General features: G+C 35.0%; 3 protein-coding genes across 5 annotated transcripts in view; 2 read left to right on the top strand and 1 right to left on the bottom strand.

The window, feature by feature from the left end:
• Positions 1 to 9,678, bottom strand: part of LOC125679289 (uncharacterized) — a 34,966-nt gene extending 25,288 nt beyond the window's left edge. Inside the window, exon 1 of one of the 2 annotated variants that reach the window (XM_048918403.2) lies at positions 9,539 to 9,678. The gene's annotated coding sequence lies outside the window, so the exon portion shown is untranslated. The remainder of the gene's footprint in view (positions 1 to 9,538) is intronic. The other variant, XM_048918402.2, reaches the window with a different exon arrangement.
• Positions 4,115 to 5,609, top strand: LOC125679286 (uncharacterized). Its single transcript, XM_048918396.2, has 2 exons — positions 4,115 to 4,229; positions 4,329 to 5,609. Exon 2 carries the CDS (start codon positions 4,347 to 4,349, stop codon positions 5,397 to 5,399), a length of 1,053 nt encoding a protein of 350 aa, XP_048774353.1. The 5' UTR covers positions 4,115 to 4,229; positions 4,329 to 4,346; the 3' UTR covers positions 5,400 to 5,609.
• Positions 8,493 to 11,172, top strand: LOC125679284 (innexin unc-9-like). Of its 2 annotated transcripts, XM_048918395.2 has the most exons (3): positions 8,505 to 8,607; positions 9,548 to 10,768; positions 10,956 to 11,172. In XM_048918395.2, exons 1-3 carry the CDS (start codon positions 8,591 to 8,593, stop codon positions 10,990 to 10,992), a joined length of 1,275 nt encoding a protein of 424 aa, XP_048774352.1. In that variant the 5' UTR covers positions 8,505 to 8,590; the 3' UTR covers positions 10,993 to 11,172. The 2 variants fall into 2 exon arrangements, with proteins under 2 accessions (XP_048774351.1, XP_048774352.1); XM_048918394.2 differs by having other exon boundaries at positions 8,493 to 8,607; positions 9,548 to 11,172.
• Positions 11,173 to 15,574: the final 4,402 nt, after the last annotated feature.

Raw genomic sequence — 15,574 nt, 5'->3', positions numbered from 1 at the left:
GCTGACTGCAAAGAATGAGATTCACTCAAAGTACTGCTCATTTTTACGTAGTTCCTTGTCATGAATTTGATATAAGAAAATTGTAATTTTATGATATATAAAAAATGATTCAAATAAATGTTCCTAATTAGAACCAGGATCATGAAAATATTTCAACTTTTAAAGTCATAATTAATATATACATTGTGCTGAAATTATGTACATTTCAAACCATTTACAGCTTTACAAATTACAAAAAGACACGGCCAATATGACCATGGGCAAAAAGTTACAATAAGAAATTTTATGACAGTAGGACAAAATGTCACAGGACAAAAAGTCACAATTTTATAAGAAAATAAGACCAAGTCACAATTAGAATTTTATGATAGTAGAACAAAATGTCATAGGACAAAAAGTCACAGTTTATAAGAAAATATAAAACTATTGATTTTTTATATATATTTGAAAACATATCTGTTTTTTTTGTAAAGTTTAAGAAAATATTTATGCAAACTTTATATTTTCTATGAGATTTTGATAATAATTATAAAATTGTTATTCCTTTTATCATATTTATTGTAAAATATCATTTTGATTTTTAAAAAGAGAGATTTCTTATTTCGATGAAATAAGCTTGATGATCATTTGGTTTAGTATACTACATATTACATGTAATGATTGTCAAAACAAAATCTGATGACAGAATTATGGTTGGCTTCCTTTCACTCCAGATCATTGTCAAAACAAGAAGTAAGTGAACTATCATATAATAATTGATATATAAACAAGTTAATGATTTTTCCTTTCTTATTATCTGATAATGAACATTTAATAATGAACTGAAGGTGCTAAATGTGGCAAAACAAACATCAATAATGATGACATGTATTCCCTTGTACCTCCTATCCACTGTAAGAAATGTCTGGTGTCTGAACAACAGCTTTAGTGAGCATTTGGGTACCACCTGTTATTATTATCTTAAAAGTATATATGGGGGTCTCATTTGCTAAGTCATTTTTGTGACTTTTCTACATATTTTGTGACTTTCTGTCCAGTGACGTTTATCCTGTGACTTTTTGTCCGTATATCAAACATGAATCCTATTTTGACTAATTTCGTGAAACTGAAACGTGTCCTTTGTAAGCAATTATAGTTGGGGCATAAGTGAACAGATATACGTTGACCTTGAAAATAAATAAATAGATATTAGGTAAATAAAGACGAAAAAAGCCGCCAGACGTTAGTTTTGTTGTCTTATGGTTTTTATTGGGAATAAGAAGGATGGCACGATCCCTCATGCCTGCTGGTTCCTATACACGATCCTGCTATATGTACATGTATATAGAGTCTAGTTGGTTAAATTTTAACACAAAAAGAATTATCTCGTAATAGGAAAGTCTTCCACTTTTGTACAAAAACACCCAAAGTAAACCTCCAAGTTGTATACAGTAGATGTGTGGTTGTTCGCATATCGGAGATAATTTGAATTCAGATAATCAGAAAATATATTTGAAATAAAAGAGGGTGAGAGAAGAAACATACTATGCAAAATAGATAAATAAATAATAAAACAATGTTGAACATATGCCTACGTATTGTTCGTAAATTGGGCGATTGGTATTTGTACTTATGATTACGAAGGTTGGTCACGGTAGAATAACCTGGTGTTATTTTATTTACAGGTAATTGTTTACACCTGCACGTTAATCCAAGTTTAAGGCGTCTAGTTGTGCCTTGTTCACACCTGTTATCATGTGATTAAAATATAAAAGATGACGTAGGAATTGTTATGGAGATAACACTATTGTAAATATGCTTTGAATAAACAGCCATTGTTTTCAAGTTGTTTATTCGTTATTAGATATCTTAGACATAATTCAGAAATCTTATGCATTAAAATATCAATTTTGGAGTTGGATAATACAAGTTAATTTGTATCTTTCAAGTTATGATGTGCATACGAAACAGAAAACTGAAAAGGGGGTTTATTATTAATATGGATTTAAAACCAGTAGGGCACCGCTTCGAGTTAAATACCACGCATGCGCAGAAGCCGGTGATCCGAGTCGTTCTTTTCCTTATATATTCTATTAAGAGCGACCCTGGTCACCAGCGACCGCCACCACGGTTACACCGGTCATGAAGAGTGTCATCTTCGCTAGCCAAGGGTTTACGATCTGTTCCGCTTCTCTACAAACCCTTGGAAGATTTAGTGCGATTTTCGTAGCTTTGAGTGGCGCCCTCAAACGGATGGAGAAAACAACCATGTTTGGACTACATCATGCTTATCCAATGAAAACGCGTGTTTCATCTACTGTTTAAAAGTTGTTTAGAAATGGCTGCGCTCGTTGTTTAGAAATGGCTGCGCTCAGAGAGTACCGCAATGTGGTATGCAAATCATTCAAAATATTAATAATAAATTTAGCTATCTCTTAATTGCATACTTGAAAAAGAAATCAGTGAGAATATTATTTAGAAAATAAACATGTGTGAACCCATGGAAATATATGTAGTCGTTTAGTCTACGTCTAAAAATAACCCCACGTGTGTAAGGTGAATTCCAAATTGAGGAAAATAGCTCTGACGCAACTGTCTAACATAAAACAATAAGAGATGTTTGATATTAAACGTATGGCATGGTACTGTAGTAAATAAAACGCACTTCTTTATGTAGATACATGTACGAGTCTGAACTGCGCACGTGACATTATTGGTTTGGATATGTACATGTATTTGATACACGGCCGAGTGACAGTTGTAGGTATTTAATTTTTTTTGTTTTGCACGTGATCTAACGTAACACATTGTGGACTTTCCCTGCGTCTAATCATATGCTGAAAGTTGAGGCTACAAAAATCGCACTAAGTCTGCCAAGGGTTTGTAGAGAAGCGGAGTGGATCGTAAATCCTTGGCTAGCGAAGATGGAAGAGTGTAAACGAAAGCAAATGTTGGGTAATTCGCATCAATGCAAATTCCAAATGCAATGTATATGTAGTACATGCAAGTATGCAATTTCTGATGTGCATTGGGGTTCACACCGCTCATTTATTGGGAGATTTCTTTTTACATAAAATACCATATTGAAAAATGCATTTGAATAAAAACCACATTGGAAAATGGCATATGCATTTGAATGCATCTTGTGAATTCCAGTGCTTAAGTAGTTTAAATCGATTTTAACTTGAGGATCAGGATTTACATGTAATTCACATTCTACAGATCAAACGAGGAATACCTAACACATATCTTTAAACTGAAATAAAACAAAAAATACAGGGGTTTTGTACGGAATTGGAAGTATCAGTCTGAATGACGACAATTGCCATTTACAATATTTGGTGCCCATAGCAAATCTAAGGCAGTAATGATATTACATGTTGACTGTGATCGATTTTTGTTTAGATGCACATCCCTCACTCTAGGAACAGGCTTGTGATAAAAATTCCATCTATAATTATATCTCTTAACTGAAGAACATATAAAAATGTAGGTAGATGGGAATTGATATCAATTAATAATAGAGCACATTCGATTTCGCGAATTAAATACATTTCCCTTATGATAGGTACTTGATAAAAAAAAAACCACACATCCCAAATTGTATTTATTTAGCCAAATCAAAATTAATATATTATATCTACAAATATTGATCATATAAAGGTACCCTCTTTCGCCCCGGCCTGAACTCTAGGTCTGCTGAACCAAATCATAGCAGCGTGTGGCCAGTGCGGTATACTGCTCCTCGTGCGATGAAAGTGGCACAGTTTCATTACAAACCTTTAAGGAAAATGCGTTGTGGAATGTCCACTCAAATTTGCGTACAAGAGAGACAAATAGAAAAGGTAGTATTTCTACACCAATACCGTCCAACAATCGATTGGAAAGAAGGCAGAAATAAACATTTTCGTCATTTTTGAGGTGAATTGTCTTATTAGATCGATATCGGTACATGTAATTTAACCTCCAGTTTTGAAACATTGTCCTGTTATCGGGTATCAAAGGAACCGGGGATTTAACTGTTTAAAACAAAATAGATGGTGCACCGACGTCTCTTTAATGCTGGTCACGATATATAACAATTGTGACGAGCGTCTATTGAACAAAACAAGGGCCTCCATCAGATAAATGAATGGTGGGCTGGCTACCAAGGCTCATTTGAGATCTTTACTTGTTCAAATTTAACGTTGTTTTGAAATATTAAGCATGCCATATTGAATAAGTTTTCATCGCTATCCGGTCACGTCTTAGTAAGTAGCTTTTTCTTTTATCTTTCTTTACAATATAATTCATACACAAAAGAATTTTTTAATAGTTATGATTAAAGTTACAAAAACTGTTATATTCAGGAAGATTGGTGCAGAATTATGGATAGCTATGCGATTCGGAATTTGGCACCGAAGAAACAACCGAAACCACCTAACACTGAAACAAAATCACCGGTTCTGAAATTACTTAAAAAAACTGCCTCGCGAGCCAACATAGCCCCTATGACAATAGAGGATTTGGAAGATTTTGGCACTAACCACCAGGATGAAAGTGAGCAGAACAAAGTTTGCACATTGTCTCCAAGTACTGCATTTGAGTTCAAGCTGGGTTCAAAATTTGGTGATTATAACATTGGGGGCATTGTCCGTGTTCGACAAGAAAAACTCGTTATTTTAGACTGTGTTTCTGGAAAGATGAAAATGTTTAAGAGAGCGGCGAATAAGAAGAACGAGTTACAATTTAGTTGTATAACAACTTACAGTTTATCAGACCATTCTAATGGTATTGCTGCTGTGAAGGAAGACATGCTTGCTGTTACGTCTGAGAAGAAAGTTCAGTTCTTTAAAGTGAGAAGATCTAGGTTAAAATGCACCACGACAACTATCAAAACTCCCTCAAAATGTTTTGCAATAGCTGCTTCATCAACCAAAGTGTTTTTCATTGCTCAGATCTCATCCAAATATGGCTGCATTAAGTGCTATGAAAGAACTAAAGGCACTTTCCAATCGACCTGGAAACTTGATTTCATCATCGAAAGACCATTTGGCGAAAATGTTTCGATCCATTCCTCTATGGTGGCTGAGGAGAGGGAAGCCACAGTATATTTCACTGATCCTTTCAACAAATTCTTAGCGTCGATGTCGTTTCGAGGCGAAATGATTCGAATCGCTCGGTTTGACTGGACACCTCGTGGACTGGCTGTCGTGGATGATTTCATAGTTGTTGACAATGACACGGCTCGTTCTTTATGTTTAATGAACAAGAATGGACAATTGCTGAAGACTTTGATCAGTAACCTACATGAAAACCCTTCTCACTTATGTTACAACCCCATCTCCAGGGAACTGTTTGTGTGTGCTCTTCGCTCACAGAAAATACGTGTTTATTCGGTGGAAAGTTTGGATACTGCGATGGCCACTAGTGAATGTTAGTTGCAATAATAGAAACATGTTTCTGAAGAAATAATTGCATAAGTTATGAACATGTATACTTGAATTCTTTATTTTCTTTTTCATTTTTCCTCCTTTTTTATTGGTTAATTGAGATGTTCATTCAATGTTACATATATGTACAAGTATAATGCAATAAAGGTATGGAGTATGTTACTTTATGTAAGGCACTCTATGATGTGAAATTCCAAATGTGATATATCTTAACTTTCAAAATAATAATATTTCATGCTTGCCTTGTTAGATCATGCATACGTATCCATTGATCATCTGGCGAGAATTCATGATTAAAACAGGAAGCTGTGATAATTATAACATTCCAAACTCAAGATATAGGAGGAGGCTTACTCCTCCTAGACACCTGATCCCACTTCTGGTATGCCAGGAGGCAGTGATTTCCCTACTCTTAATTTTGTATTCTTTATAAGAGCTATGAGATTGATCACTGTTCGTTATCTCCACCTTTTTATGCCGTAACATTGACTAATATACATGTACCGGCACTTATACGGGTGTATATTGGAATGGAATGAAGTAATGTGAAATGTGTGAGCTTGTGAGGGATGTTTGATAAGAACGAATGTCAATATTCATCAATAAAAATCCTCCAGTAACTCTTGCAGTGTATTGCGAAAATATTTCAGCTATTTCATGTTGAAAATTTATTTATTTTCTCGTCAAGTTAAGAAATTAGGGTATTATTGGCACTCGTGCAATATCAGTTGTTAAACATAACCTTTCATCATTCACTCAATTACATCGGTCAATGCTAGTGAAATGCTTCAGAATAGCATGATAATATTTTATGGTCTTTAAACATTTAATTCAAAAGTAAATTCATTTGTTTTTACTAGCGTTTTTGTCCTATTGCATGGATTACTCGTTTTTCAACCCCCATTGATTATTATTGATTATACATGTCTCAGGTAATCAGATTGCCAGGTACATGTTAATACAGGAAGTATTTCTCAAATGTCGACATACATTTAGTGAAGCTCGTATAGTTAATGAACTCCCTGGTGACACCACACGAAATCTGACCCGCCATCTTTGTTTATAATCGGAGCGCAATAACGCTTGTACCCGGAATGTTTTCATGCGGATCTAGCTGTTGTTTCACAGAACATTGACATTCAATAATCGCCCTGATAATGCTCACTAATATTCTTTAGAATTTGGAAATACCGTATATCGGATAATTTTAGCGTAAGGGATACTTGGCAGATTTTTCTCAAATGTTAGCGCTTAGATTTTGGCGTAATTTCAGTTAACAAAAGTATCGTTCACATGATTACATATTATGGCACTTTTATTCTTGGCTAATATTCCTCTTCCGCCAAAAAACCGACGTATTAATATGAGTGAAAATTCTCGACGGGAAGTAAAACAAACAATCAATCAATTTGCAACAAAACAACCCAACACTTCCAGTGTGCCAAGATTCCCCGATCTATAGATATTTCATTACTAACAAATCATTAGCTATACATAAAATGTAAGTATCACATGTTAGCAGACATATACCAATGGCGAAATCACGTTAACAATCACGTGCAACCAACTCCGTTTAATACACACGTACACGTATACAGGCCTCTTTAAACAATATGGCGAGGGTCTAGTTTGGTCCCCTAAATGATTCAATTTGTACGTAAAGCGCAGTTTACTTTTTTCGGATAGTGATGCATACTTAACAAATATAACGCGCTATTTACAGGAAAACGTTGTTGTAACAACTTCATTCATTTGTCAATATTCTAGTAAATTGGAAATAAAAAGACACCAGAGTTTTCCATACCTGCTTTATATTTGGATATTTTATTGAACATTGGCATTAACGGCAAACTAATCTAACTGGATGACAAACGAAATGACATCAGTTTTCCATATTTTTGTATGTATTCCATTATCATCTGCATATGGTGTTCTGCGTGTGCTTAGTTTTTTAAATGGAAACAGGCTACTGACAAATGAATTTATGTTGCAGGGGTTTCAACAGCTTTATGTCGTAAATTATGCGTTCATTATAATAATCTAATTTATATCAATTGTTAGACCGTTCTTTACATATCGATTTTGACTACGAAATACTCCATTTACCTAAATAAGATATAGATAGGCGGGCGTGACCGACCAGCAGGGGATGCCTAGTCCCCCTAGGCATCTGATCCTACCTCTGCTATATCCAGGGGTTCGTGTTTGTCCTATTCTTAATTTTGTATACTTTATATAGGATTAATGAGATGATCACTGTTCGTTATCTTCAATTTTCCGTGATTTTGTGTTCCCCATTTCCACTGATTTGTGCATTGTTCGAATATAGAGCAACTTTAGGAACAAAATTCAAATACATGTAGTTGGTACGCCGTTGGTAGTAAATTAATTTTAGAATGTCATCTTATAGACGTGATTTAGATATTATTATTTTTATTTGTCATCTTCTAGCCGAATATTTTTGTGACTGCCTTACTTTTTATTTGTCATCTTATAGCATAGCATTATTTTCGTTATTTTGTCTTCTTTGGGGGAAATCAGACATTGAGTCATTTAGCTTTGCAGGCACTTTGATGTAGAATTGTATGAGCTGATTTCCCCCAGAATCATTTCGTTTGTCACTTGTTAAGCAATAAATGACAATATTCAATGTCGGTCAGCCTTACGTTTTTGTTCAGAAATCAGATGACAGCATTTTGAGTTTCGGTGAGCGGAGAGTTGGGTAATAGAAGCTTGTAAACATAACTTGTATTTTATATGGACATGTTTGTTGGACATACATTCTCTATAATTAACCCCTTTTTAAAAGACAGTTCAATTTTATCATCACCGATTTAAGTATTAAAAAAAATAAAGGAAAAGAATTAAAGCGGACCTTTAATTCTGTTTGAACATATAATACAGAACTGTATTAAAGTATGGAATTCTGGCATCTATCTTTTTTGTATGAAACAAAGAAAACCAAACATGCAATATCGATACATGAGATCCAGGGTGATATTTTGTTTCACATGTATGTTTTGTTGGATTTAAGTCGTTTTAAAACTTATCTAATCTAATGTAATCAATGCTCTCAATATCAGACCGTTTTATATCTCCTCGGACTTGCAGGTTATATGAAGCAGAACTTTAGGGCTCCATTGTATTTCGCTGATTTGTTTCTCAAGGAAAAATAAAACATGCCATATGTGACATTGTAAGTATAATGAGTTAAAATGAAATTGTAAAATTTGATCGATACTTTAGGAATATCGGAAGTGTCATCCTTCGTAAATCATTCTATTTACTTGTTCGATTGTTTATCATTTTTATCTTTAGCATTATCGACATTATCATCATCACTACATGTATCATTATTATTAGATTACATACTTTAAACATTTTGGAATTATTTTAACATGCATGTAGGATATATTCAACGAAAACTAGAGGTAGTGGAAGGCACTGCAGACACAGCATATCTCCACAAATTTATAGAATTAATGAGTAGGCAATTTCTAAATTCATGCATGTTTCAATATTGAATGCATGTACCACGGCATGCTGCTGCATCCGGCTTTATCTGATAGGCAGAGTTCTTATCTCCAAACTTTCATTGGAATGGTATGGTAATTATAAAAGACAATATCTGTAGGTTATTGACTGAATATCGGGATATATGCCCGCCTGGGATCTATATATCAAGCATTAAAAATCACAACACTCTCTGTCCAATACAGTTTAAAACTACCAAAAAGATGCGAGATCGTTCTAGAGGTGAAAATATTCATATGATCAAGAATGAAATTATGCTTTCCTGTTTCCGTTGTTCTTAAGAAAAATATTTTTAGTTCAATCCCTTTTTTCCTATTTCTCAATCCTCCCTTGCAAGATTGCCTAACCCTATATTTGAATAATCTAGAATTCTTGTTAACCATATACGCGTTGTATCAATTTTCATCGTTGAAATCGGTCTAATGGTTCTTGAAAAGAAAATGAAATATGAAAAGTTTCCCGACATACAAATATGACAAACATCTTTTAGAAAAGTTTGCTGACATACATATATGACACACAGCTTTTAGATCAGGCTCGGCAAAACATAATCTGTATTAATTATTGAAATCGATGTTACAGAATTTACTTACTGTATTCAGTTTAGATTCCATTCTTGGACCAATCGGAGTCTACGAAGGACTGAGGTCAATCAGGGACGAGAACTTCATTGACCGTATGAGTCACTACTACACAAACATTTTCCTCCTTTTCTTTACAATCCTGGTGGCGACCGAAGACTATACAGAGCCAATACACTGTTGGTGTCCTGAGGAATTCACAGATATAGAAAGAGTATATACACAACAGCTGTGTTGGATATCGAACACTTATCGCATACCGTTTGCAGAACCTATACCCCCTCAGTTTGAACCCCGAGACAATGATGAAGTAACGTATTACCAATGGGTTCCATTAATTCTCTTATTAATGGCGGCGTTTTTCACTTTTCCCCGACAAGTATGGAGATACTGTTCACAGCAGTCGGGAGTTGGTATTAAAAAGATGTTATTTATGGTACACGAATCTATGAAAGACCCACCAGCTGAGAGAGAAAAGAAAATTCGAATAGTGGCAGAATTTATTGAATGTTGGTGTGCAAATATACAACCGTTTCGGAGTGGAATGTATTCTGGGATCCGAGAAAAATATGGACAGTTTTGCAGCCTAGGAGTTGGAAGACATTACGGGAATTATCTAGTAACATTATGCGTTTTTGTGAAATTTCTCTACTTTTTGAATGCTGTCGGTCAGCTATATTTCTTGAATGAGTTTCTCGGGGGAAAAGATTTCTGGATCTATGGATATGAAGTGGTATATAAAGTTATTTTAGAAAACAATTGGGGCTCTTCTTCAAGATTCCCAAAAATCACGCTTTGCGACTTTGATTTACGTCAAATTGAAAATGTTCAACGATGGACTCTGCAATGTGTGCTTCCGGTTAACTTATACAATGAGAAAATTTTCATTTTTCTGTGGTTTTGGATTACACTTGTTGCTTTCCTCAGCTTGGGGAACCTGATATACAGTTTATTCCTGGTATTCTACCCACGTAATAAAACAACCTTTGCAAAGAAATACCTAAAAATGGAAAACGTTTACGACAAAGGAAATTATTTATCTCGCAAAATGGTCCGAAAGTTTGCAGACGGTCACTTGCGACAGGACGGTATTTTCCTTCTGAAGATGATAGCATTCAATACAAATACTGTGTTTGTTTCTAAAATTATAAAAATTCTTTGGGAGAAGTACCGAGAACGTGTACATGAAGTTGGTAAAACTGTGGAAAACGAATTTTATGAAGGAAAGCGGGCAATTACGAGGTATATTCCAGAACCAAATTATGGTCATTTGACAGATGGTTACGAAAGTGAAGTTTAATTCAATTATATTTTCATATCTATTATTTGAAGAAGAAAAAGGAAATACAATTCCTTTTGAAATTGGCGAAGAATTTTAATTGTCACGTATGAATTCAAATGTTATATATATTGCCATGTTATATTCCAGATTTGATATATGTAGGAAAGGTAAAATCGATGATTAACACTGATTTCTTTTACCTACCCTCACGTACATTATGCTTTAGTTTACTCACCGTAAATCTGCATTATTTTAGTATAAATTAGAGTGTGCATTCTTATTTGTCCGTTTGTTACGACACAATACATGTACATGTATATGTATTGATTGATTTGTTGTTCAAATACACAAGTTTTGCAATGTGTCTGATTCATTTCCATTTAGAGAACTTTTGTGCACAGTAAGGCTCGAAACGATTTGTTTCTGCGCCGTGTGTTGGAAAAAGGTTTGCCCGTCACGACATGTTGCTCATATGCAATTTCATACACAAACTGACAAGTATTGAGGGAGTAAATAAACACACGGCATGTTGATTACATCACGCTATTTCGTTGCTCGTACATACAATACATGTATCTATGATATTACTTGTAAATATGACATTGTTTGTACGTTTTTATTTAGTAAAACATTTATATTTCATATATCCTACATTTACATCTACACACAAAAGTCGCTTTTCATCGTTTTATCGTCTCCACTGACTGTAGGTGCATTATGTCCCATTTAGGCATGGAGAGTAGCACTAAATGCACCTCCTGCACAGAAGAGCTCTTATATAGTTCTATGTACGCATTCTAACGTATCTAACATATATATTTATCGATACATATTCTTTATTTATGAATGATCTCAAAGAACGGCATTTTAATACACAATACGTGCTGTCAGTGTTTCATAATTTTTATTCAAAACATGTATTCAACTAAGAAAAAATCAGGCAAAGAAAAATTCAGTTGTCATCGTCAAAACTACCTTTTAAACAGATTTTTGTATTATAAAGAAGGCTAACGGGATATTGACTTAATTAATAACCCGTACTCAAAAACTTGAATGGTGATATTCCAAAATAGTATTTGCAGGAATTTTCATACTTCACAAGTCTACACTACCCTTTGTAAATATTCCATCATTTGCCTGATTTTGAATATTATATACTCTTGCTAAACCATTTACTACTTAAAAGTTTATAAATATTTATCTAAAAATAATAACAAGCTTAAATAATTCAGATTATTCAGACATTTTGTAACAGAAACATAAAGATATCTATAATATCTGATTGTTAATATAATCAATTTGCTACGTTTGATGTAGAAACATAGGGGTGACTACTATTCATCAATGAAATTCTATGAAACAGCAAACTGTAAACCAACTTTTATTCGCGGTTACTTTATTTCACGATTCACCCGTGGTAAACTGGTGCTCGGTGAGTAATTTACGCGATCGAGCCTATGACAGACATTCAAGGACTGGTTCGCGACGAGAAATATTCGCGACGACGAGGTTCTCGCGAAATATTCTCGCACGCTAATAAAATTTGGTTTACAGTACTCTATCACTATCGGTGACCGGTTGCTGTTACCTCGTGGTTAGCAACTGAGAGGCCCGGGTTTTATTCCGATCCAGGTAATGTATGTTCCTTCGCTGAGCAGGTGAAAGTCACGGATCTTTATAATATAACTTTAAAAACGGAGGTCTTGTGTTACGACAGACGTTGACACGCAAAACAATGTCACTGCTACAGCCCTGATTGCTAAGCATAGGGCTAACATGCATTTCTTTACCGATATGACCCTAAATGATATGACCCTCACGGCTACGACTTTGAACACCATGCCTAAATTGAAATTTGTAACACTTCACCTAAAGCTGGTGACGTATTTAATAATTGGAAAAAAAACCCATATCGAATGGTGTGTCCAGGGGTCCGTGTTTGCCCAACTATCTATTTTGTATTGCTTGTAGGAGTTATGAGATTGATCACTGTTCGTTATCTTCACCTTGCATAAACGACATACAAAGACAGACATCCTAGAGCGACTTCGGTTCGTACCGAGTTCGAACTCAAGCTACCCGAGCTGCAACCGAGCGGAGAGAGTTTCAACTCTTTTATGATGTATTGTGACATTTGAACTCTACTCAACCAACCCTGCCGTCTATGAGGGTTAGTGTGGTAGCAATATGTCAGTCTTGTAATGATACAGCGCATGTACCAGATTTGAAACGATGGATATGATTGGTTGGAGTAGCATACGTGGGAGTAAGAAAGAACATTGAAATATTTACTCTACTAATTTCAGTACGAATTGAAGTCGCCACTATTGTGCTGCACCGTCCATTGTAATAATGACGTCTATGTATTTCAATAGGTGTACTTCCATTGCTAGGCTGATACACGTGTTCATTATATCATTGAGTTTTTTCTGTTGACCACTGTTGAAGTTTGGTCTTGGTTTGACTTAAAGTTGTGTACGTGGTGTGTTGGGGTGGTTGGTTGTATATTGTTTAACGTCCCACCCAGAAATCTTTCACTCATATGGAAAGGTCGCCATTGCTAGTGAAGGGCTGCAAATTTTAGGCCTATACTCGGAGTTTACCGCTATTGAGCAGGAAGGGATCTTTATCGTGCCAAACCTGCTGTGAGATGAGGCCTCGATTTTTGTGGTCCGCGCCAATTAGTCGCCTCTTAAGACCAGCAAGGGGAACTGAGGACCTATGCTAACCCGGATCTCCACGGCTTTGGTGGGTTAGGAGCTATGTTCTCATCGTTGTATGAATTATGGAGTTGTTTTCATATCATCCAATCAATTTCATTTCTTAGCCTAACAAAATAGTCTCCCTATGTACACGACTGTTATCCTGCTGAGTCTGCATATAATGCTGTCGAATGAATTCTTAATGTTGATAAACTTCAGCACTTAATGTTGATAAACTTCAGTATTGCAAAGTAAGCCGACCAGTCCCTATTTTCAGTCTACACAAGATTGCTACGCATAGCCATATACCCCCGCCACCGCAAAAAAAAAAAAAGGTCGAAACACAAAAGTCCCATAACTCCTGTAAAATTTGTCGTATCAAAATAGCAGTCCAACATGATCAACTACACATGGTGACCAAGAATCCCACAAAATATGAACAAAATCCATTGAGCGGTTTCGGAGGAGTCGCGTCAACATAATGTTCCTATACAGTAGCATGTACAATTTCAACAAAGTCCCATAACTCTGTAAAAATTGTCGACTAATTTTAAATGGCAACGTAATATAATCAACTACATATGGTGACTAACAATGTTACAAAATTCGAGAACAAAATCTGTTGAGCGTTTTCAGAGGAGTTGCGTCCACAAAGTTTTCGTATAGTGTAGCATGTACAAATTCAACAAAAGCCCTTAACTCCTGTAAACTGTCGAATCAAAATGGCGGCGCATTATGATCAACTACACTTAGTGACTAACAATCCTACAAAATTTGAACAAAATGTGTTGAGCGGTGTTGAAGGAGTTGCGTCCACAAAGTCAACTGGGACAGACGGACGGACACCGGCATTTCTATGTCCCCTTCCGCGTTGCGGCGGGGGACAAAAAAAAATGTTTTAAGTACTTATTCAGTTCAAGAATTTTTCTACAATGCGCAAAAATGCAACCAATATCAACTACCTTGATAGTTGTTGATGTAATGTACAAATATAGTGCTGAGCAATGTTTTAGATCACTTGCGTGTGATTGTTTATAAACAATGAAACATTAGAGCTTTACCACTGAAAAATCATTGGTAAATGTAAATGCATATTTTTGTAGTTGGTGTGCTTTATTTTTAGTCGCTTAGAGAGATTTATATGGATAGATATCCGCTTTTATCACGTCATGTAAAGTATTAAAAATTTTACAAGAGCGAATCAAAGTATCGCAGTTTTACTACCGGCATTAGAGTAAATTTTAGTATCAAAATTATACTGAAACTACAATTAACGGCAGTAAATTATAGTTTACGTAGACATTCTGGGGGTGATTCTCTCAATTTTTTGTGATGGTTAGCACACAGTGTGTGTACTAGTAGTAGGTACATGTATATGCTCTGTGTGCACATGTTCTTCCTGATGTTTATTATTTTTTTGTGTATAGGGCATTCTACAAGGATGATTTCCTTTTCTGTATCTTTTGTTGTTGTTTGTTTTGAAAATTTCGTAAATATTATTAATTGAGTGGGCAATAATGTCCAGGATAATATTTTGATAATTTCGGTGCTGCATATTTCAAATATTTTCTATGGTCATCGCAATGGTAGCACACTTTGTACATGTATGTGGAGTTTCTCACTTTTCGAGACCAAAGTACACAATGCTACGGTACCTTTAGAACATGTACATTCAAGTTTGATAGACATACATAACATCTTACGATTTAGAGAAGCAGTCAGGTTTTTTCCTTTCAATGAAATACATGTAAGGTCATGAATATATGTACGCATGCTAATTCTATCAACAATGGATTATACTTTACATACTCATTCAGAAAATCTGCAAGAGATGAGATATTTTAAAAGAAAATGATGTTTCTGAATTTTTATTATAGTTGTAAAGCGTCTTTAAATTTCATCTCTCAAACGTTTCCGAGTCCAATGTCTATTCCATTTATGTACAGCGTACCAGTAACATTTGTTGTCCAGGACAATATTGAGAATCACAGATTGTATTTTTGTTTACTTCAGAATACATGTATATTTGACATAAATGATGATGAAATACATGTACTCCATCCC

Source organism: Ostrea edulis, chromosome 2, assembly GCF_947568905.1.
Source record: "Ostrea edulis chromosome 2, xbOstEdul1.1, whole genome shotgun sequence".
NCBI lineage: Eukaryota > Metazoa > Mollusca > Bivalvia > Ostreida > Ostreidae > Ostrea > Ostrea edulis.
The sequence above is the reverse complement of the archived record's forward strand: the minus strand, read 5'-3'. Positions and strand labels throughout refer to the sequence as shown.

Bases quoted from the DNA above. Each gene is read 5' to 3' on its own strand.
- LOC125679286 (XM_048918396.2), top strand. From the start codon at position 4,347: ATGGATAGCTATGCGATTCGGAATTTGGCACCGAAGAAACAACCGAAA.